This window comes from Spea bombifrons, chromosome 5 (assembly GCF_027358695.1).
Source record: "Spea bombifrons isolate aSpeBom1 chromosome 5, aSpeBom1.2.pri, whole genome shotgun sequence".
NCBI lineage: Eukaryota > Metazoa > Chordata > Amphibia > Anura > Pelobatidae > Spea > Spea bombifrons.
In genome coordinates, this window is record NC_071091.1 from 24943431 (window position 1) to 24965611 (window position 22181).

General features: G+C 37.3%; 1 protein-coding gene across 3 annotated transcripts in view; it reads right to left on the reverse strand.

Annotated features, from left to right (window-relative positions):
* Positions 1 to 696: 696 nt before the first annotated feature.
* The window catches only part of SATB1 (SATB homeobox 1), a 60793-nt gene continuing 39308 nt past the window's right edge, over positions 697 to 22181 (reverse strand). For all 3 annotated transcript variants that reach the window (XM_053468266.1, XM_053468268.1, XM_053468267.1), the window contains 3 exons: positions 15382 to 15537; positions 2437 to 2640; positions 697 to 1550 (listed from right to left, as the gene is read on the reverse strand). In XM_053468266.1, the coding sequence (XP_053324241.1) occupies positions 1047 to 1550; positions 2437 to 2640; positions 15382 to 15537 (864 nt within the window). In that variant the 3' untranslated portion in view covers positions 697 to 1046. The remainder of the gene's footprint in view (positions 1551 to 2436; positions 2641 to 15381; positions 15538 to 22181) is intronic.

A 22181-nucleotide genomic window follows, 5' to 3' on the forward strand; every position in this document is an offset into this window, starting at 1 on the left:
GATCTATTCGTTAAATTTACCTAAGCCTGTTTGCATGATAGTAAAAATTGCATACCACAATAAGAGTGAAGCTTATAGTATGAATTGCTTGGATAACATAGAGCACTTTTTTATAGGCAACTCTGTAAAGCACATTTTCTCTATTTAAAACTTTTAAGACACTTTTTCTTACTGCCCATCAAAATACATATATATAAATAGAAAACAAAAGAAATCAGTATGAAAACAAAGATAAGCAATATTACATATGACAAAATTGTCCCCAAAAATAATTACAACATGAGCTTGCAGGATCTATAGTTAAGTGAGCAGGGACCAAATCTTCACAATTTCTTCTTTTTTTCTAAGTTATATAACAATGAGAGAGAAAAAAAAAATAATAAAAAAAAAATAATGAAAATACAGTGACCATTTATTCGAGGAAAAAAGGAAAAATTCTATATCACGGCAGTGCCATATAACACAAGGCATTGTTGGCATGTTATCATTTTAAACTGCATCCTACAGCATAGGGTTCTTCTTCACCCCATATCTGTGCAAGGGTAGCACACTTTTTATATAAGCATGACTTTCTTGGAATCGAGTGTGGAACAGAATATATATATGTATATATACACACATATACATATATATATATATATATATATATATATATATATATATATATATATCAAACAAAAACCACAACAACAGTAATGAAAAACAATAAACCCACTCAAGGTTTTGTATGCTTGTTTGAAGGCCCCAGCTTTCAAATCGCCTGCACTTGAATCATGCTCATCAAGTACATTGTGGTTTATCCAGTGAATGGACATATTAAACAATCCTCAGTGTTTCATCTGGAGCAAAGTACAGTTTATAGACAGAGTTAAACATTTAATGTAGTCTGCATCATTGTTTTGTGCAAGTGTTTTTTTTTTTTTTTTTCTTTCTTGTTTCAAGATTCATTGGCCGAATAATGGACAATAAAATGTTACCGACAGTACATAGGATGGAATTGCAATTATTAATACCAGTGAAACATCAGAAAATAATATAATAATACTTTAAGATAAGTCTTTCAGGTCTGCAGTAATGTCTGTGTTCCCACCTCCTGCTAAATCGTCTTCAAGTTTAACTGAAAACAACGTACTAGTACTTTTGTCCTGGATGCTTTCTTCCAAATCTTTAGGCAAACCTTCATCATCATATTCTGCTACATCCACTTCTAAGCCTGAATTGTCTTTCAGCTTGCCATGGTGTTTCAGATAGTATCGCTGATTCTGGAAAAATTTGATGATGGTGTACTTGGGTAGGTCAAGCTGAGCAGACAGAGTTTGGATTGCTTCTTCATCTGGATAGAGTCCTACATCTTGGATGAAACTCTGTAGAATGCCTAGAGCTTCCACAGAGATTTTCGTTCGAGGACGGGCTTGCTGGCGGTTCTCATCTTCTGATTCTGCTGGAGATGCCACAGTGGGCTGTCTTGGTGGTAGTCTGGGACCTGGAGGTTGTGGTGGATGTGACTGCTGTTGCTGCTGCTGCTGTTGTTGTTGCTGCTGCTGCTGTTGCTGCTGTACGGAAAGATACAGATATAAATATTAAAGTGTTAGTATATTCATTCTGGATTGGTTTAACCTGACATTATCCTGGAAAATGTAAAACAAAACGCCACCATTCTCACGGCTGTTTCAAGGAGACATTTTTGAGAATGTTTATATTATAGAACACTTTAAAAACTCCAATACGCATATTGCCATAATAAGAGTATTTTTCCTAATTTTGTGTAATGACTCTCCCAACTGGCCCTTGTTGTCACTGCTACCTTTCACGTGGCTCTTGTGTGGAATAGTATAGATTTTCCCTGCTGCAATTCTCTCATTAACAGGGGTTGGCATTGCTGTATATGATCTGCATGCATGTCAAGTAAAACTGTACTGTACATTTCAGCGACATCTTATGCATTTATTAGAATTTCCTGTCGCATTGGTTCTTTTTGTTGAGTGGCAATTTTGTATCCATACGTGTAATGCAGCCATTTATTCTTGGTTGCACTACTGTAGTTGCATCAAGTTTTCTAGACGAATATTTTAGAAGGTGTAGTTGCCTACAATATTTACATTGTAAGGTGCACATTTTCAGTTTTCATGTACCAAAGACAAGGTAAGGTCTAATTTTTCTTTTTCAAGAGACCCATACTAGAATTTTGGCTAACAATATATATATATATATATATATATATATATATATATATATATATATATAAATCCATTAGGAAGAGCTTATAGCTACATAAAAGGGTCCCATAAATAATAACTGAAATAATGATACTGTCTATTTATACAACTTTCATTTAAACATTTCAGCTAGCTAATAGGCAAGTCAGCTAAAACCTGCCCCCCAATCATTACCCACTATAAGACATAATGAAATTAGTTATTAACTAAATTTGCTGACCTGCATTTGTTCTGCAGAGACATGGATCACATGAGATGGCCTTTCACTGTGTTGATGAACTGCATTGCTCTCTTGCTCGTAAATGACATCCCTTTCCGCCTGGGGAAGACTGAGGAACCTTCGGATCATCGAAAGGTTCTCCCAAAGAGTCCTGTTTTCTGGAGAAGGGTCTTCTTTCCACCGTAACAGTTCACAAAGCCAACCCTTTAAGAAAACAAAACAAAAACACAACTGTGAATAATATATTTTCTCATAGATGGATAGAAAATACAATATAACAACAACATAAATAAAAATGTAATCAGTTAATCATCACTTTAGTGGGGAAGATACCAAGAAATAAAAATGTAGCACAAGCAAGTAATTCATTTTTGACAACATAAAGTCGGTGCCTGTCCTTTACTATATCTTTCACATATGAGAAATGTCATTGTGACCTAGTCAATAATCTCAAATGTAAAAACCAACTGTCACATCTGCAGCTGGTGCCTGTACTTCCAAACCACCAGCTCTCCAACATATAGCATGCGGAACAATTTGTTATTGAGTTGTCTTTAGTCAAAGGTGGTGACATAGAAGACAATGTAGCCTCACGTAAGTGAGTGTCACCTCCTCTAGGACCAATACAGCTATATCTATTATGTTTGTGTATTTTATATTCCATACCTATGGAATATAAATACATATTTCTCCACTGATATAAACATTCACTAAAAGTAGTATTACGTGCCTTATTTCAAAATAACAGTTAAAACGTAATTGTTCTATATGTAACGGAAATCTTCATATTTATTATAAATATAAACATACAATTACTGTAAATTTATATAGTCAATGTTTTTCTGTCTATGCAGCAAACTTTTATCCTGATCAAATATACACATATATACTTATTTTTTTTTTTTTTTTTTTTTTTTTTTTTTACTAAAGTTGTAAGTTTATATACTATAAAAGCATATCATAAATGCTGCTGCCCACCAGGGAGCTCTATGCTCCAATTGGTTGATCTGCTTAGTGGCCGCCGTTACTCGGACCTGCGTATTGTACCTGAATATTTCTAAACATATGATTTCTTTAGGTTAAATGGAAATGATGCATTACAATAGCGAAATACAGCACAAAAGTAATCTCTAGCAACATCTCAAAGAAAAGGATATAAATATATTATTATATGAAGCTCAAGTCTACGTGCGTATCAAGTAGGAACCCTAATCACAAAGTGTATGGAACAGGTTGATATATCGGACCATTATTCTGGCTACATGAAATAAAAAGGCGAATTCCAACAACAACAAAAAAAATTAACGACGCAACAGACATAAATAAATTCTTTGAATTTCAGGAAGTTGCTAATTTTCTTACTGACAAAGTTTAATTTGACACCTTCTGTTCTAAGCACCCTGTGTTTCTGCTCGAAATTCTGCCTCTAGCTGATACCAATAACCTTGCTCACCGCTTTCTCTCATCGTGGAGCTGAACTGAAAATGCCATGCAGATGAATGCTGGGCTGTGTTCAAACCTGCTACATACAACACAAATCCTGTAAAGTTATGTATTGTAAAGTGAAATTTATTGAGAAATAAAGGTCTTAAATCCATCTGCCGCACAAGAAATATTGTTACGCACCGCATTGTAACCAAGCGCCATCTGCAAACGTCTCGCAACAGTAAGCAAGAAAATGCTAAAAATGATTTCCTTTCTACTTTATTGAAAATAGATAAGGTCTTCACAGCATTTCCCCAAGGATGATTGCTATTTTTATACTAAAAAAATTATAATATTAATGATAATAATAGTACAATTATTTATGATCAATGACAATAAAAATGTAAAAATACAATAATGGGTGCTGTGCAAACATTTTGAATGGTGAAGCAATAGAGAAGGTGGGGCTGATGGTTTGCACAAGACCATAATTAAGGTTTTATCACTCCTAACGTCCATATAATTCCCTATACTTCTATAAACTTCTTGTTTTGGATCCCTCACAAATTATAGGGATTTGCGAACAAGGGTGGAGTACGGATATACCTAACTCTTTAATATTAATTATAAAGAGCGTATATAATTTTAAAGAGTTACTCAAAACCTTTAAATGTTCCCTTTGCATCCGGTAGAGAGCAATGACCTTTGTTCGATCTCTCCTGTGACATCATGATGTGCCGAGATTTAACTTCCAATAAATCACCTAGAATTCTAACCCCTAATCTGCACAATCCATCTAAATGATGATCATTATTATTTATTGTTTTATATAACGCCATCATATCCCATGGCACTGCACAAGATTTTTATATACATGCTGTATTCAGTGATTACTGAATTAGGTTGAAAGCACTTAATAATTATTAATTGTAAGTCCAGTGGCAGTATGTGTTGACCTGAACATAAACTGGGCTCTATTCATTACAGAGATAATTTAAAGGAAAAGTTCTAGATATTCCTATGCATTATAAAGGGGGCACGGTGAGCTTATCCTGCAAGAAGAACCGAGTTGGCCCTGTGTAATGCATTGTTAAGTAAGCGAAGGGAGTTGAAGCAAATTTCCTGATTACCTATTCATAACACAGACCAAGCTCGGACCTTCTTGCTCACCGGTGTTTGCCTTTGATAACATAGTATTATCAGGGAGCTGAAATCTCTATGTTGACTGAATAGTGATTTTAATATGTTTTAAAAGAAATAATAGAAAGAAAGAAATAGCTTTTAGCAGTTTTCGTGTATGAGAAGTATACAAACCACAAAAGGTCACAGATGGTACCAATGGTTATGTAAGCAAGATAAGGAAGTCAACATTAACAGTAAACAGGAAAACTCAATTTGCGCTGCTTATTCTAATACTCCTAATGTGACACAGTCCTTGTCAAACGCAACAACCCAGATGGATCAGCTGATCGTGGAAACACACTGACAACAACAAATTCTAAGCAACCGACACTTGCACCTTTTTCTTTTCATTGTGCCGAAGACTGCCAGATGTCACATCGGTCTTCGTGATAGTTTATTTAGAATTATTATACTATCGTGCGGGATAGTCGTCTGCTTTTGTTTTGAACGCATTCCAAACTGTGTTAGATCATGGCGGACAACGCCTTCGGTCTCAAACCCGCGTTTCATAAATAGCATCACAAGGACATGCGGTTAAACTAGTTATTAACCTATTTGGCCTTTAACTATGGTAGTAAAGTGTTGTAAAATATTTGTATACATACTAATAAATAAAAGTTGTCCATCTTTTTCTTGACTGCTATATTATTTACACACATACTGTGTTTGGTTCTCTTAATGTAACCTTGAAATCTTAAGCTAGATAATGATTGATCAAAGGAGGCAGAGTAGATAAGAATAGCAAATACTACAAAGTACACAACGTGACCTGAAAACGTGAAGTTTTATTTCTCAAGAGAAAGTGGATTTACAAGCACATTTCACTGCACTCTTTGGGCGAACACAATTATAATTTTTTTTTTTATTACATTACTATAATTTATTAATCTCATCTATCCCTTTATTTATCCTATTTAATCCTATCAGCTAAGGTCTTATTGAATACTTAATAAATCGAAACTAGCAGATTCTCAAAATGAATGTGCAGCATTACGCATCTATCTATACATACACAATATATATATTCCATACACAATAATAATAAAATGCATTTATGTTGGCAAGAAAACATTTGAGAGCATTTTAAATTATTTACTAGGTTAAAAGGGAGAAATGGCATTTTAAATACATCAGATTTGATAATCTCTGCCATTTTTTTGGTGGTAAAGTGGTATTGATCTTCTCAAATGCTGAAAATTAACTATTTCCAGAAGGTCATTATTTGATTAAAGACATTAGAGTTGAGGGCAAAATGGTGTACTTTATCTTCCTTACCATTCCAATCACAGTGTAATTTAATATGAAATATGCCTTAATGATAATGAGAAAAAACTGGCTGATGCTGAAAACGATATTCCTTATCTACACATGCTAAACTTGGAATCCTCGAAGAGAGGCAGTAATGGATCTTCACAGTGGTCTTTTACTATTCATTTATAGTCAGAATAAAAGCTGCATTTGAACTTTGTGGGCCCTGCAGTAAATACACACGCCAAAATATAATATATTAGAAACACAAAAACATAGAACTTGACAGCAGGTAAGAACCATTTGACCCATCTAGTCTGCCCTTATTTCCCGATATAGAGACTCAGACCTTAATCAGTCCTTGGACTCGTCTTAGATTCTGGATAGCCATATGGCTATCCCTCACTCTATTAGCCGATAGCCTCTTCGACCACCTTCTCAATGAATTAAAACTTCCTTAAACTGCATCTTTATTAACTAAGAGCGCGTAGACAAATGTAATTGAATTTGGTATCTTATAGAGGCTATGGGAGTTGTGTATTAAAAGCAACTCTGGCATAATGTTTACAAAGTGGTTTGAAGTCCATAGGAATGGTGATTACTTTTTATAAATCTCAAAGATACCAGGTAAATCATATTTAATATGAATAGAAAAATGAGGACAAAATAAAGTTTATCGGACGCTGCAACCATCGTATACACTTTAACGCCATTTGGCATTACTTCGCGCAAGAGTTCCAGGAGGTCTGACGAGATCCCCTGAGCGGGAAGCACTCCCATTTGTTCCATTGTTTTGCTAAAGAATACATATTAAAGAATTCTATATGCTAAAACGGAGAGCTGGTAGGAGAGTTTGCGAGAGCGTTTGGTTTTAGCTCTCTCACTTATTATTTATTATTACACTGGTGGATTTCTCCAACAAGAAGGGCTGTCCTGGTATATTGCGTACTGCTCACTGATTTAACTATACACTACCCAGGGCCAGCCAAGTGCGTCTTGCAGCACTAGTTCACTGGGGCTGGGCCTTTGCACAACAACTACTACAAACTCTCGACAACTTCCCCTTTACTTAATAGACCCAATTAAAAGTTCAAAGTAGTTTAATGTGCGTTCGATATTGGAGGGGCTCCATGGGACATTGGAGTGTCATTTTAAGTGGTCATCATGCTATGAATGTGGCTTTTTATTTTTTGTTATTAAATGTATACAATGTACAGTATATGTGTGTCTATGAAGCATGGTTGTCGACGTCCACGTACCCCATATACAATGTGCCACGTAATGTACCAAACAATGTTTGTTTGGTACAGGTTTGTTAATTTTGGAAAGAGAAAACTATTTTTAATTCACCATTATTGTCCAAGTTGGCATCTTGACATTCACATTGTTTTTAAGGATGCATTGGCAAAAAGCGTGCAAAAAAAAGTGCAACGTATGGGGACTGCTTTGCGGAAAGCACAAAAAAAAGGTAAAAGGTTAAAAACGTCTGCCTCGTCACATGTGGTTTTCATTTGGAAAAAAAATTAAAATAATAAAAAAAATGAACAAGCTGTTTGTGGTTAAACTGTCTCCTCGGCTGTTATCAACCTAGCACCGCATTTAAGATTTACAGGATACACCAGCCTCTGTGCCACATTAGATGCAAAAGGGAGGGGAAGGAGGAACAAGAGGAGGAGAGAGTTTATCCTGAGGAATAATATTTCCAGTGCAGCCGCTCTCTCGCTACATCTGGTTGTGCCGGTAGCAGCAGTTAAATTGAAATATTTCTCAGCGTGTGTCAGAAACATGCAGAATGGTAATTATGACAGATCTGATTAAGCCTGAGTGCCACTACGTCCCTGGCCAGCTCCGGTTGTGCAGGTGTGACCTTGTGCGTGCCTGCGTGTGTAAATAAAATTAATTACAAGCGAGAGGGCGAAAGCTTCGGTGACATCACAAAGCCGTGGAACTCCCAAGGGGGAGACCTAATGGAATATTTTCCCTCAGTCTAATAATACAGTTCATATTGACTTGAGGTAATTAGTGGGATCATTAAAGCAGTTTTCCCGGCGTATTTGGCTGCCTGATCAGATTAGTGAAAATGTTCTTCAGAACAAGCCCTGTGTGGTCTGCCAGGAGGAGGAGGAGGAAATAAAAAGTAACAAAGCATATTTTGGAATGATAAGCAGCTCTGGGCTTTGGGACGTGCACAGAACTATAGCCCCCTCCCAAAATCCAATGCTCAGAAACCCGGTGGTCTTCACTCGCTCACTCATAATGGAGATCAGGTGACTTTGACCTACATGTTTATTATCTAGACAAAAATCCATACTTATTAACATTTGGCCCCAGTGGAAACAAGGTGTTAATATATCCTGATCATAGAATGTTATGCCGTCTTTCCTTTCTTCTTCCTCCCAAACTCCAAGCAAAGGGCTTGGAAGTTGGATTCACTACTTCGTTGTAAGATGGAGCAGAGTTAATGGTGGAGAGTAAATTAAATTAACCAATTAGTGGTGTGTCGCTATGAATTTCTTTCAACGCAGCCTGCGGCAAAAACGACGGAGCATTAGTTTTTAAATAAAGCAACGACACAGAGCATGCGCCACTCTGGTGTGTTACTGGAATACGCCAAGCACTGTCACAGATGGCAGGCTTTGACAGTTCCCATCCGTAGTGTGGATACTCGACAGTTCAGCACAAGATCAGTGACATTCTGTCTCATTAGAGCCACGCTAATTATCACAGCTAGTTTCAGGGGAAACCATGTGTTGCAATGGTCAATTTGAAGGAGTCTGTGCATCAACAAACTGGTAATAAGGATCAGACACCTTATTATATGACAGCATGCAGCCTATGATCTGATTTACAGAATTAAGGCAACTAAGGCAACACGAAGGCTCGAGGAACTAAGTGAATATTGTACTACCTGCACCTTTCAATGCGCGATCGTATCCATAGAACCTATACGATCCGGTTAAACTAGCTCTGAGCAGATTAGGTGAGGTAGAAATATACTAGTATCGGTATGAGGAAAAAGAATACATTTCCCGTATTTTGAACAAAAAATATTTTGAGAAGACCTTCCTGATTTTTTTTTTTTTTTTTTTAAAAACAATTACGATGGCTCCTCACTCTAAAAACAAAACTGCAAACAGTATGAATCCATAGATAAAACTTAACATTTAATAAAAAGCCATTAAAGCAAGAAGCTGACTGCACGAGTAAATAAAATATTAATACACATACAAAACCTGCATCAAATGAGGTTTAGACGAATCGCCTGAAGGGGCTTTCACATACAGACCAACCCCAGAGACTTTGTACCACCTAGTCAAAGATTGCTGTACAATTTCATGTTTATGGATTGTGGCCATCTTTATGATGTCATCCATGTGTCTGAGATTTCATTTTGTTCGGCATTCTAGAGTATATTATCATAAAAGACAAAAACAAAAAACATTCTGGTGCAACTATTAGAAAGGGTCCAAAAAGATTGTAGTTTATCGTCATGACTCTGTAGGATCACTGCCTGGAAGCACCAAACTGCAGTGTTTGGTGGGATCTTCTAATGGGGGCTAAGACGTCAAGGAATTCTAAACTGGCACATTTGTAAAAGTAAACAAACCAGAAATTTTATGAAATGTAATGTTTATTTGCACTTATCAATTCATTTTATGTGAAATTTTAAAACGAATATCCAATTTTCTGTTAAATTTCACTGTAAAAATGTTTTACAGCTTAGAAATAACTAGTTAAAAATATCACACAATCTCTGGGAAGGGTTTGTTGACAAGAATAGAAGATTAAGCCAAGCTCAAAGTGTGTTCAAGATCAAACCAGATTACCAGTGATGTGTGTGTGTATAAACACACTTATGCTAATAGAATATTTGTCCTCATGTTTGTCTCATCTAAACAAGTGAGCATACAAAACAGAGCAAAATCATTAATAAAGGGTCAACCCATTAAAAGAAATCTGAGAACAGGAGACGCAGCACCGATAGCCATCTAAAATATAATTTTTTTTACACATGAATAGGGACATCTAAAAGTCTGTGCAGGTTTAAAGCGGAAAAAAAAATATAAAATTCTATCACAATTACAAACATTTCAAATGCTCTGTAATTTCCAATCAAAATTACAGTAATTTCAGATACACCAGCCATGATTCATGATAGAAATTTATACAGCACAACAAGAGAAACAGTGGCCGGATGTATGGCGTGCTGAGCACTGAACCAATATAAACCACCCAACATGAAGTTTAAATACAGCTTGATGGTTAGAACTCAAAACGATAATATAAATGGCGGCAGTTACCATTTTTGGGTAGGGGTGAAAGTGTAGAAACTATTAAAGGAACCCTCCGTCCATCACATGCACTTTAATGTATATAATAGCCGTGTTCCTGAGTGGCACGTAGGAGCTGTGATTGGGTAACACATGATGTACCTACTGCCAGTTAGCTCCAGAGCCATCTCGGCAAGTTTTCTGGAGCAGCCAATTGGTGGACCACAGAGGAGATGCTCTGTTGCAGCATTCCAGTTGCAGCATCTTCCTATTTTTGTTTTATTTTTTGGGGGGTACCTACAAAATACTTAAATATGCATTTTTAGGAAACTGTCTTGGGTACTTGAGTGTCCCTTTAAATACAAACAATGTCCCACTATCTACATATACAAAGATGGGATGACACAAGTGATAATACAGCTACAAGTCCTATCCAGAACAGGGGCACTCACTAAGATGGTCGTATAGATTAGGAATTTAAAGAGTACTAGAAGGATCCTGACATAGATGCATGTTATTCAAACATATAGGGGGAAAAACTAAATTTAACCACATCATAGCCCTATTCCAGAATATGTGAAACACACACACCTCGGAGATTTCTTAAATGGATATCAATCTGCTCATTACATATACACAACAAAAATGTATCACGGCAATTAATTTGGCTAAAAGATTGCCTTGCATTCTCCAGTTTTCCTTCCCTTGGGTAAAATCAACTAATATCACTTTTGAGTAATCACCGTTTAATGTACTCTTTGTAAACTTTGTAAATTGTTCTTACAGCTTCCTTGAAATACACATTTAGTAGATAAGAAAGCTTCAGTAAGGACTCCATGTTGTGTCCCTTTTTCGTTATCATGAAAGAAGCATGTAACAAGTGTATCCATCCTCAGTACAGGATTCTTTGTACGCTGGCAGATCTACCAAAATATTACAGCAGAATAGGGCACAGATTAAACATTCTTGTGGGAAATAAAAAAGAGAGGAGAGGAATCCAGAATATTATTCCCCAAAGCAATTATTATTTATTTTATTCTGGGGAAGGAGTGTTTTCCTCCCCTTTTTTGATCGGACCTGCTATGTTTAAAAAAACAGCTACCAAAACCATTTGTCCAGACCTGATAAATTTCCTTTGAACCCTTTTGTCCTGGCAGCCCCAGGATGAGGTGTGAAAAAAAGGAATCAGGCACATGGCAGAGCTCTGGAGAGGTAAATTGGTCACTGACTAATAACTGCTAATGTGCTTAAAAGTATTAGATGGTTACACAAATAAAGGCACAGGGCATAGCTCGTTTACAAGGTAATAGCCCATTTAATCGTCTGTATCAGACTCACACAATCAGGATTACCCAACAGAAATGCAAAAGAATTAATATTCTTAAACAGAATTAGTGAAATATTTCAGTCTCCCTGATCTTCACATGTGAAATATGGCTCTACACACATGCCGTATGTATACAAAAACCATTATTGTGAAAGATTAAAAAGGCGGTCTTTCATCATAGCAACTAATGGAATCGGCTTCTCAAAAAAAAAAACAAACAGAAATGGCTTCTTTCATACAGGTGACCCAGGCCACTGGCTAGTGCTGTGATTCCTAACCCAGACCTCAAGGCACACCAACTCCCTAAAGCAATGGAATGCGGCAGTTAGTAAATCCTGCCCTGTTAGCGTGCCTTGAGCAAGGTTTCGGGAACCACTGGCCTAGGGTACCTTTCTGGTAAGGGGTTTCAAGACAAGATTCTTTCATGGTTACATTTTCACATGTAAGTGCATGCAGCAGGATGCACACAGGAGTGATTGTTTGCCCATCACCGTAGCGTAGCGAAATGTCTTGATTTACCAGTGGACCATCTGAAAACAGTCTAAGGGCCATGAAAATAATACTAGATACTAGAGAGGCTGGACTAAGAGTTAATTTCCATTGTGACAGTTATAAATGTTTTGTGATGTCACTTATAGATGGTTACTCATTATTCACATTTGTAACATACTAGTAGATAAGACTATGTTAGGTTCCTCTGATCCTCTAAATAATCATAGATGGAGTCATGGATGGGCTTAACATTTTTGACAATTTTTGAAAGGAAAAAAAAGTCTAAAATGTTGATATGTCTTCTTGATTACAATGCTTCACAAAAAAATGTTCCACGGTTTACTTCACAGCTGAAACTTTTCATGCGTAACCAACAGGTATCGCATGAACGGAAAAAAAGATTCTTTTAGTAAATCCATTTTATGCTCTATGCATACAGGCTACTTTGCATTTGTTTTTTTAACTTGCGCTCTGCAAGTATAAACTGAATTGGAAAACCACAGATGTGGCACGAAGTGGCTTTTGTTCTAACATATTCAAAAAATAAACCACCACAACCCGAAAGTTCTATCAGAATGATAGATAAGGGTTTTTTTCTTCAACCTAACATTTTAGGATTATTTACTTAAAAAGAGTTAATAAGAAACGGAAGTCAACACAAAGGTTTGCTAAATAATTAGCAACTTAAATGTGCCTCCCTAACTTGGGTATGGTTAACTAAAGTCAAACTGTGCTACTGCATTGTGCAGTGTGTGCAGATGGGACTCTACTTCCTTAATTCCTTGAGATTTATACATATTAGTATGGCTCTGGGTTTTTACATGCCCTAAATCTACTCACAGACTAGAATACAACCTGGAAATCCCACTCTTCAATATATCACCTAACAATACTTACCATTTTATAGTCTGTGTTAGTTGTTCTCAGATTGTGATCCATGGATCACCAACTTTAACCTGCGCCTCTCACAATGATGCCTCTAGTATGTCTTTAAGGAATCTACCGGCAAGACAGAAACCGGGTGTCCGATTGCCTAGATAAGGGATTTATTCACTCTTGAAAGTGAGCTCAACTCTGAGCATTTAGTCCACTTCTTGCAGAGCTACTAACTGTATTCCCCAACAGAGATAAAGAGGTCTCAGCTAATCTTGGGGGATATCCATCACAACACAGTTGGTTGAAAGTCCATGTCAGCATGAAGTATTTTTGGGCAGCTTTCAAAGCGTTGCTCAAGAAACCTGGAAACAATTTCAGCTGGCACGCTGGTTAAAGCTGAATTTCAGTTGCTAAACTAACAAGCATCACTTTCTGTAACTAAGAATAGTGCTTGTGTGGTCCTTTTACTGTCATTGTCCCCAATACTTCTTGCGCCATTTTTGTTGATCCTTCTCATATAATTGACTCGTCAGTCAACTACTTGCGAATGGACACACCAAGTACCAGCAGCTAACCAACCAATTATACATGGGCAGCGTGTTAGCCATGCTACTAAAACCCAATATAAACGCCAAACTACTTTTGTAATGTTTCCTCAAGATTTAATGTCTGGCTTTGGGGTAACCGAAAACCAAGCAGAATCAGGTTCTTTATCAGGTTTATTATTGCCCTCTTTTGGATCAAGAATAGGAAGGTTAGGTAGAAGGGTTGAACTTGATGGACTTAGGTCTTTTTTCAACCTTACGAACTATGTATGTAACTATGACAGTCATGCTGGAACCCATGAAAAGTCTGCCTAATCTGTGTATGTATATATGTGTATATGCCTTTCCAATAGTGTAAATACTTTCCCTTGACCCCTTAAATTACTTTATTCATCCTCCTGCATAAGATTAGATTCCCTACTCCACACAGGGACAACTTTTATTTAGCTTTTAAATGTTCTTAAGTGTCCTGAGCCAATATGTCACTGTAGTAAAAGAGCTCTCAAGCAAGTACAATTCTTCGAAGCTCAGATATCTTGAGCAGGTATTTTGAGTTTATTTGCTGGACGAGTTTGTCCACCGCCTGATATTTACTGTAAATTAGTAAATGACCTACTCCCGGGTCATTGTTAAATTGATACAATAGAGGGCATGAATTAATTTCTTAACAGGAAAGAATGGTATTGATGGTTCATTTGTAGAAGCAAATGAAGTGTGTGAAGCAACGGCATTTTGAAATCACAATGACAAGATAACAAAAATGACCCAAAAAAACTGCAACTCTTATCTTGCAGAATATTTTATTCTCTTCAGGAAAACACACTTGACAGTACAGTGAAAGATAAATATTCAATCCAAAACCATTTCTCTCTGACTATCCTGTCAGTATTCTCGGCTACTGAAACAAATTCAAAAACGTGACACCATGTCTTTGCTCAGATCCAATTCATAAATTACAAAGATCACTGAAAACATTGACAATGAAAATAAGTTAAAATAAATAAAAAGTCTAAATTGTACAGGAAGTCTACTCACTGGTATCACTGGTTTTCTGACATATCACAATGATATAGAAACATAGAAAGTGACGGCAGATAAGAACCAGTAGGCCCATCCAGTCTGCCCAACAGACCCTTTGAAACAAACACAATAGCACACGTGTACGTACTAATTCCATTTCGTTCTCAATTAGCACTGCCCTCATTGTGGAAGACTTCAGTCACACAAAAAATCCGGTGAATTTGGGTCACACGTTGATGGTTGTGTATAAAGCAAAAACAAAGCATGTTCTACATTTGGAGCAACCTTCACAACAACCTGTGGTCCTTCCCTGCTAAATGCCCCATGTTTTAGAAAATGCCCCAATGCCTTTGCACATTTTTACACGGTGCTGACCCTTTCTAGGGAGCACTAATCAGCATCTTCGTAAAGCAGTCTGCAACAAAAACAAAGAAAACCTTCCAACGTTTAAAGGGGTTGGACTCTAAATCTGATGAGGACACCAACATACACACACAGGGTCAGCAGCCACCTAAATACATGGCAGTCAGATTCTTTTCCCACTCCGCATATTATGTACCTGGCTTTTGGAAGCTGCAACCTTTGCAAATAGCGCCTGGGATACTTTCGCTCGTTTCATTTCCTGTTGGATCTCGTCGTAAATGGAAGCATTAATATTCATGCTGCAGGTCTCCAGGTTTCCATTCCTCTCCGTTGCAATGGTAGCGGTCTTGACCTGGAACATATATTCATACAACACACTTCATCAGAAAATGTTCTGTGTATTATGACAAAGCAAACAACTATTATTAATAATAATAATAGTAATAATAATACGCAAAGCCTCGTGACATGACTGTGCATGTGTAAATTACATACATAGACACATTCACATGCGTACATTCACTATTACATACATCTGTTTTCTTTTCTTGCTACCGCCCTTAACAGACGACAGGCATATTATTATACATTATCCACAGTTCAGGTCACACTTGCAGGGTTCTAAATATTTAGCATTTTCTTAAAAGGTTATTTCAACATGCTTGCCATTGTCAGGTGACAACTAAAAATTACAAACTCGTAAAACACATTTTGTGGAAAGAAGCCAAATATTTTCACAGAGCCGTGGCAATCAGCAAATGGAAGCTTTCTGTGATTAATAAGAATTTAACCATAAGTTTTAACAAAGACTAGCTTATCTCGAATAACATGCAACACAGCCCTCGTGATTTATGTCAGTGATAACAGAACACGGACATCTTGAATTTCCTTTTTTTTTTTTTTAAACTACATTTTCCTACCTGTATAACTTAACCTTAGCCTTCACATAAAACATTATATATAGATACCATAAATACTGCTTTGCGATACCTTGCCCAGTACTTAATGCTCTTGTATAATCTTTATCACTGGGTGTAGTTTCTCATAAAGTTATTTACGGCTAGGCAGAGACCTGACTTTCATAGAAACATAGAACTGACGTCAGATAAGAATCGTTCGGCCCATCTAGCCTGCACCGTTCTTCTGATATAAAAACTCAGACCTTAATCCGTCCTGGGTCTCATCTTAGATTCGGGATAGTCATATGCTTATGCCAGATGTTCATATTCCCTTCGTCCCTTTTTTCTCAATTTCATCAACTGCCCTTTTCATTTCAAAGCTACCCCAAAATCCTTGTTAGGAGGAATAGTCCCTCTTTGGAACCAAAACCCCATCATTCTCTCCTTCACCAATGTCCCTCTTTGCTAGGAGCTCTGAATGCTTACAGTACGTGACTATCACAGCGTTCTATAGCCCTAAAAGTCATAATAATGTTTATATAAACCAAGGCATTTTTACAAATTATATGACATGAATGAAAGACATTATTCTTCTTCTCAAGGCCTCGATTACGTAACTTGGCATTTAATAGCTCATGAAGTCAGATAAAGGTTTCATAAAGTTCTATCTGTAGCTACACACGTAACTCCACCACCTAAAATAAAACTGCCCCTTTCAGGTCATTTGACATATCGGGATATATACAGCTAAAATATATTTCAAATATATATTAGGGAGAGGAAAAAAAGAGAGGTATATATTATGGAGAGAAAGAAAACAAACAAACAAAGAGATTTAACCATTATTACATGAGGTAAGATTTAAGATGAAAATTGATTACTTAGCACCCCCCTAAAAAATGTATTTGAGATTTTCCCAAAGTTCTATAAGACAGTACGATAAGGAGTCAGAGCGTTTGTCTAATAGATTGAAATGCGGCACACATGACTTTTTTTTCTTTTCAAAACCAACTATTTTTGTAAAAGATAACATGTACCATATCAAATCACTCTAAACTGGATTGTAATTTTGAAAGCAGCCAAAAATGTTTCAAGCTAAACTCCCCAATAGCATTTAAAGGATCCTCATTATTATTTGTTAATTCGGTGTATGGATCATGCAAAGCAACGCACTAATAATAACTGCTTCATAGACCCACATTATCAGAGTCTTTGCAGACTCTGATAGCTATCCCTAGACTGACATAAAAGAAATCCCATTTATAAAAAATTCAAACTGGATCTTTTGTAGTGTTTCCTTTTTCTAACTTGGAGCAAAAAGATATGACAAACGCAGATATCAAAAAACCAGGAAAACAGACATTAGCGGTCTCTCTACGTTTTTCACGTAATTAAGAATGCCTTTATAAGTTAAACATTTTCCAATGTAATCGGTAATCGTCCCATACCAGACACCTGTCACACTTATCAGCTCACAAGATCAGAAAGGGTCAAGGTGCGTCTCAGAAGACCTCAATGCTACTGCTAAAATACCCTCCCAATAATTCACCTGTGAGCTAGTTACGGCTGCATTTCAAGAATAAAACCTGATTACATTTGGCTATACACCAACTTGCTCCATGCTTTCTGCACCAACCCTTATTCACTCGTTCATTCTCATCTGTCTGCTGTTATATTTATCAAAGCTAGAACATTTTTCTTTTTTAATTAACACAGATGCCATGAGGATGCTTGAATGCAAAAAAAAAAATAATAATAATAATAAAAAATGCAATAAATTATAGATTGGCCATTGATAGCTTTCTTCCATGAGATATATAAACAGTGTTTACTTAATGGGTGGATCAGCATATCATGTGTCGCAAAAGAAGAAATCAAGGACTAAGGCAATCATGTTCCTTTACTTTATTGCATCATAAAACTGCTACGATATGGGTTAATAGCTTATATATAACTATGGGGCATTTTCAAGTTAAATAATTCTGTCTGCCTATTCGTTTTTACATATAAAATATTACTCGTCAGTCTGAAACACTATTAAAAAAATAAAATATAAAGCTCGTAAAAAAAGTTCTCTATTTGTAGAGGGGGTGTTCTAAACACGGAAACCTTTCTGCAAATTATACCTTCAGATGAGAGGATTGAATTGTCTAGTTAAGAAGAACTGAGTTGGTTGAAGAATAACCATGGGATTCTACTTCTTATAGGTATTCAATAACAAACTTTAAGGGGCAACCTAGCCATTCTTGCAGGAAAATGTTTTTAGCTGCTGAGAGACTGGCATATAACAGCAAGTTAAAAGCACCGAGTTTAACTCTCGTGATGAGACCTTCCTCAGGTCAGCAGGGAAACATGAAGATGATGAGTTGATCAAAGAATGATCAATACATGTGCAAATTTACCATGTGCGAAAAGTAGGGAGCAGTGAATAGCCTGCGGTGGTGTGATAATTCCCTGTATTTATAATGATAGCGAGCTAGAATGAAACAAAAATGCTTCTGTATATGAATGTATGTGATTTTACCCATCCTATTTTTGTAATTGTTCATTTGTTTCATTTGACTTTGTTCCTGGTGATCTATTAATGCTTGCACCCAGGCAATTACTTGGAATGCTCATTAAGGGCATCTGCTAGGACCATACATGCCTGCCATAAAAAGGTTAATCTTCTCATTCTAAGCAAACCTCCCTTCTCTTCACATTGTAACACTGAACACAGTGCTGTGCTCCAGTAATATCATTAGACATCTCAAATCATATTAGTAAACGTCTGAGCCAGTGAGACCTGCAGAATCACTGCACTACAATTCAGCGAAGCCTTAGGCAATGCTAATTATTAAATCACTACAGTTCAATGGAGAGATCACTTTTTTTATGATTCAGAGCCCTTCTTTCTCCCCCTTATCTCGAAAACGAATCTTCATTGGACTTCAGGCTAAACTCCATTAATAGTAGACTAGACCATTAGCACACTATGTTCCCTTTCAATAAGGATATTTGCTCCCTTTCTTGCAATACATTAGTGTACAAAAGTAGCTGCTTCCTCCTGTCCGCCATCTCCAACCTGCGTTATTTATTAGCCCTGGAAGACATTTGGTAATCATTAGATGAAAACTCTACTGCACGTCAAGAAGAGAAGCTTTTCTCTCTAATGAACGCATTTATTTTAGACTGCGCAATGAATTTAGATACAAGCCTACTTGGCACAAGCAATATTTTCCAGGTACACACACGTAAAACGATAAAGGGAAAAGCACGTACCCATCATACATGTACTAAACCACGTCCACAGCAGAGGTCAGCAGACGAAAGGTTAGGAACGCCTTTAATTCCACGTGATACACAATCTACTAACACATTGACACACAGCGGCGTATGTCTGATACCACAACAAGTGATTACAGATGTGTAGTCAACATTAATCTTGGTCAAGCCACAGTGCACACAAGCAAAACAAACATTAGGTATATGACAGTCAGGCTCATGGGCGACTATAGCTCTACAGCTGTTGCTGAACTTTACAGCCAGGCACTGGATCATGGGAGTTGTAGATTACTGACAGCTGGAGAGACACATGTCGCTAGTCTTCCACAATGCGGTATGTTTTGGAACGGGGAGACTCCAACCACAAAACAACAGGCCTGGGACATCTCTTTGGTGAACGGCAACATCAAGAATTGAGCATGAATTCCATAATAAAATGTAAATGAGCCTCAGAACAGTCTCTATCGGAGATCAGCTAAGTAGCCAGCTGCAGGCCAGATTTTAAGACGTGAACTAATCTGATATTATCTTAAGTGCTACATTTTTCTTCCGAGAACTGGCAAAACGAGGAAACAGAGTCCTCAATCCTACTTATAGAGTCGCGATTTAAGGAACAACGAACAATTTCTTCTGTCAGCAATCCAAGGAGCCATGGTGAAATAATAGTTAAAGCGCGCCAACTAGATCCAAAACTAAATTACAGCAAAGCCTGATCAGAGTGTGTTCACACAGAGGTAATACAATGTGCCTTTGGGAAGGAACCTAAGCAGCGGCTGGGTGGAGGGTATATGTGTGGAAGACACCGTGCTCTTGTATGGCTTGTTCCTGGAGCTCCGTCTCTGTGTGCGTAGAGGTGCCCCAGAGATCAACCCAGGGCAGGGTAAGGCATGTCTGTACACTGCTGCGGCAACACAGCTCGAGCTCTTGCATCATGAAGTCATACTCTGATTTTATATGCATGGCTGCTCGACCCTGCAGTGTCAGACGAGTTTAACCATTTACCAGTCAGCTCCACCTTGATGTATAGCTTTGATGCAGGTATCCCCAACAGTTACGAAATAAATCCAATGTACTAATGCCTGTGCATACATTCAAGTAATAACCCAGTGACAATAATACATACAAGGCATTGCACTTTCTATGACAGGGTGCGTGGGCTCGTTACGGTTACCCAATTGATACTGTGTGTTGTGGCTTGTAGATAACTAAACAGGTATTACCACGCTGTCCTGTATTAACCCCGTCTCTATTTTCGGGATTTACGTCACTATATAACGCATGTGTACACAGCCTTCTAAGCATTGAGCGCGTAAGCAGATACCCTGCACCTAGATGTCGTTCCTTAATACCATTTTTTTTTTTATTTCAATAAATTTTAATTTGTATGAATATTTACACAAAGTATAAGCATCCATACATGATGATAAATTACCAAGACTATCTGCTTGTTACACTATTCTGTACTCTGCTCAGATTCCGCTCCTTTCTCGGTATAAACAAGCAGAACAGCAGCTGATATTTCATAGACATCATGCCATACATGTTGCATGACATAAAATATATTTTTCCCGTATTCTTTAAAGTAAAGGGGAGACATCAAGTATCACACGTTGATCTGATTGACTATGGACTTTGTGACTCCCTTAACCAGTTGCTATAGCTGGTTCAATGCAAATGCAAACCAGAAGTACGCCATGCGAATAACAGGTGCAGAGCCGGCGCAGCTGTGATACATAACGGCACACAACAAATAGGTCTTCACATACAACCTGCTCAAAATATAAGAGCAATTATTTTTGGTACAAGTTTATTACACACAGCTAGCGGGAACTAATGTGGTGTGATGTGCACATATTTAGACATAAAGCCACACCATAAAGTTATACGAAAAGAAAATATGCTGTAAGGGTAAAGTTATGCAGAACTAACCCCTTAAGGACAATGGGCGGTCCCTAAACCCATTGAAAACAATGCATTTTGTCATTAAGGGGTTAAAGATAGTTTCCTTAGTTATCTTGTGTCAGAACAGTGACACGACCATGCATAACTAATTCTGTATAATGTATAGTCATGAAAATCAATGGGGTTAAAAAGGAGAAGAAGCTGCTCAGAGCTATTGAGAATAGTAAGTTACAATTGTTTCTTTTGTTGGCATGGAATGGTCGCAACCGATTCAAATTGAGTTTTTGAATGAATATTAGTGCAGTCAAGGGGTTAAGTGAAGCCTCTGTAGGTGCTTCTTATATACGATCTTATGTATAACTTGGTGGTGGCACCAGCAATGACTTTGGCGTTGAGGTGGGTCAGGCTTGGTTCCTATTAGACCTGCAGGAGAACTCCTGGTCAATAACAACCTGGTTAGTGTTAACCCTTACACTCCCACAGGCCTGTCACCACCTGGCCTTGCCGTGACAGTTGCCCACGCTTAAAGTAAAGTAGCTTTTTGTTATGTAGGATTTCTTTTGAATATAACACGTGCACGGAAACAACTAAAAATGACCCAACCCTTGAAACACAATAGAAACCAATATTTAGAATTCTTTTATGTTTATGGTGTTTTTCGTTCAGCGGATAGAATGTTGCCAGTCGGCATGTTCTTCTATCAATGCTGTATTATACTTGGGTGTGTGAGTTAAAGTCATAAGCACACAAGACCAGAACAATAAGGAAAGTCTGCCTTATATTCCAAAATGCTGAATATACATGCTGTTCAATACAGTGTGCGACTCAAATTCATTGTGATAATGCAAACAAAGCAGATTTTACAACTAATGGAATGGCCTCCCAACTGAAATATTCCCGTAGCTCTAAACATGCTATACACATGCCAAGC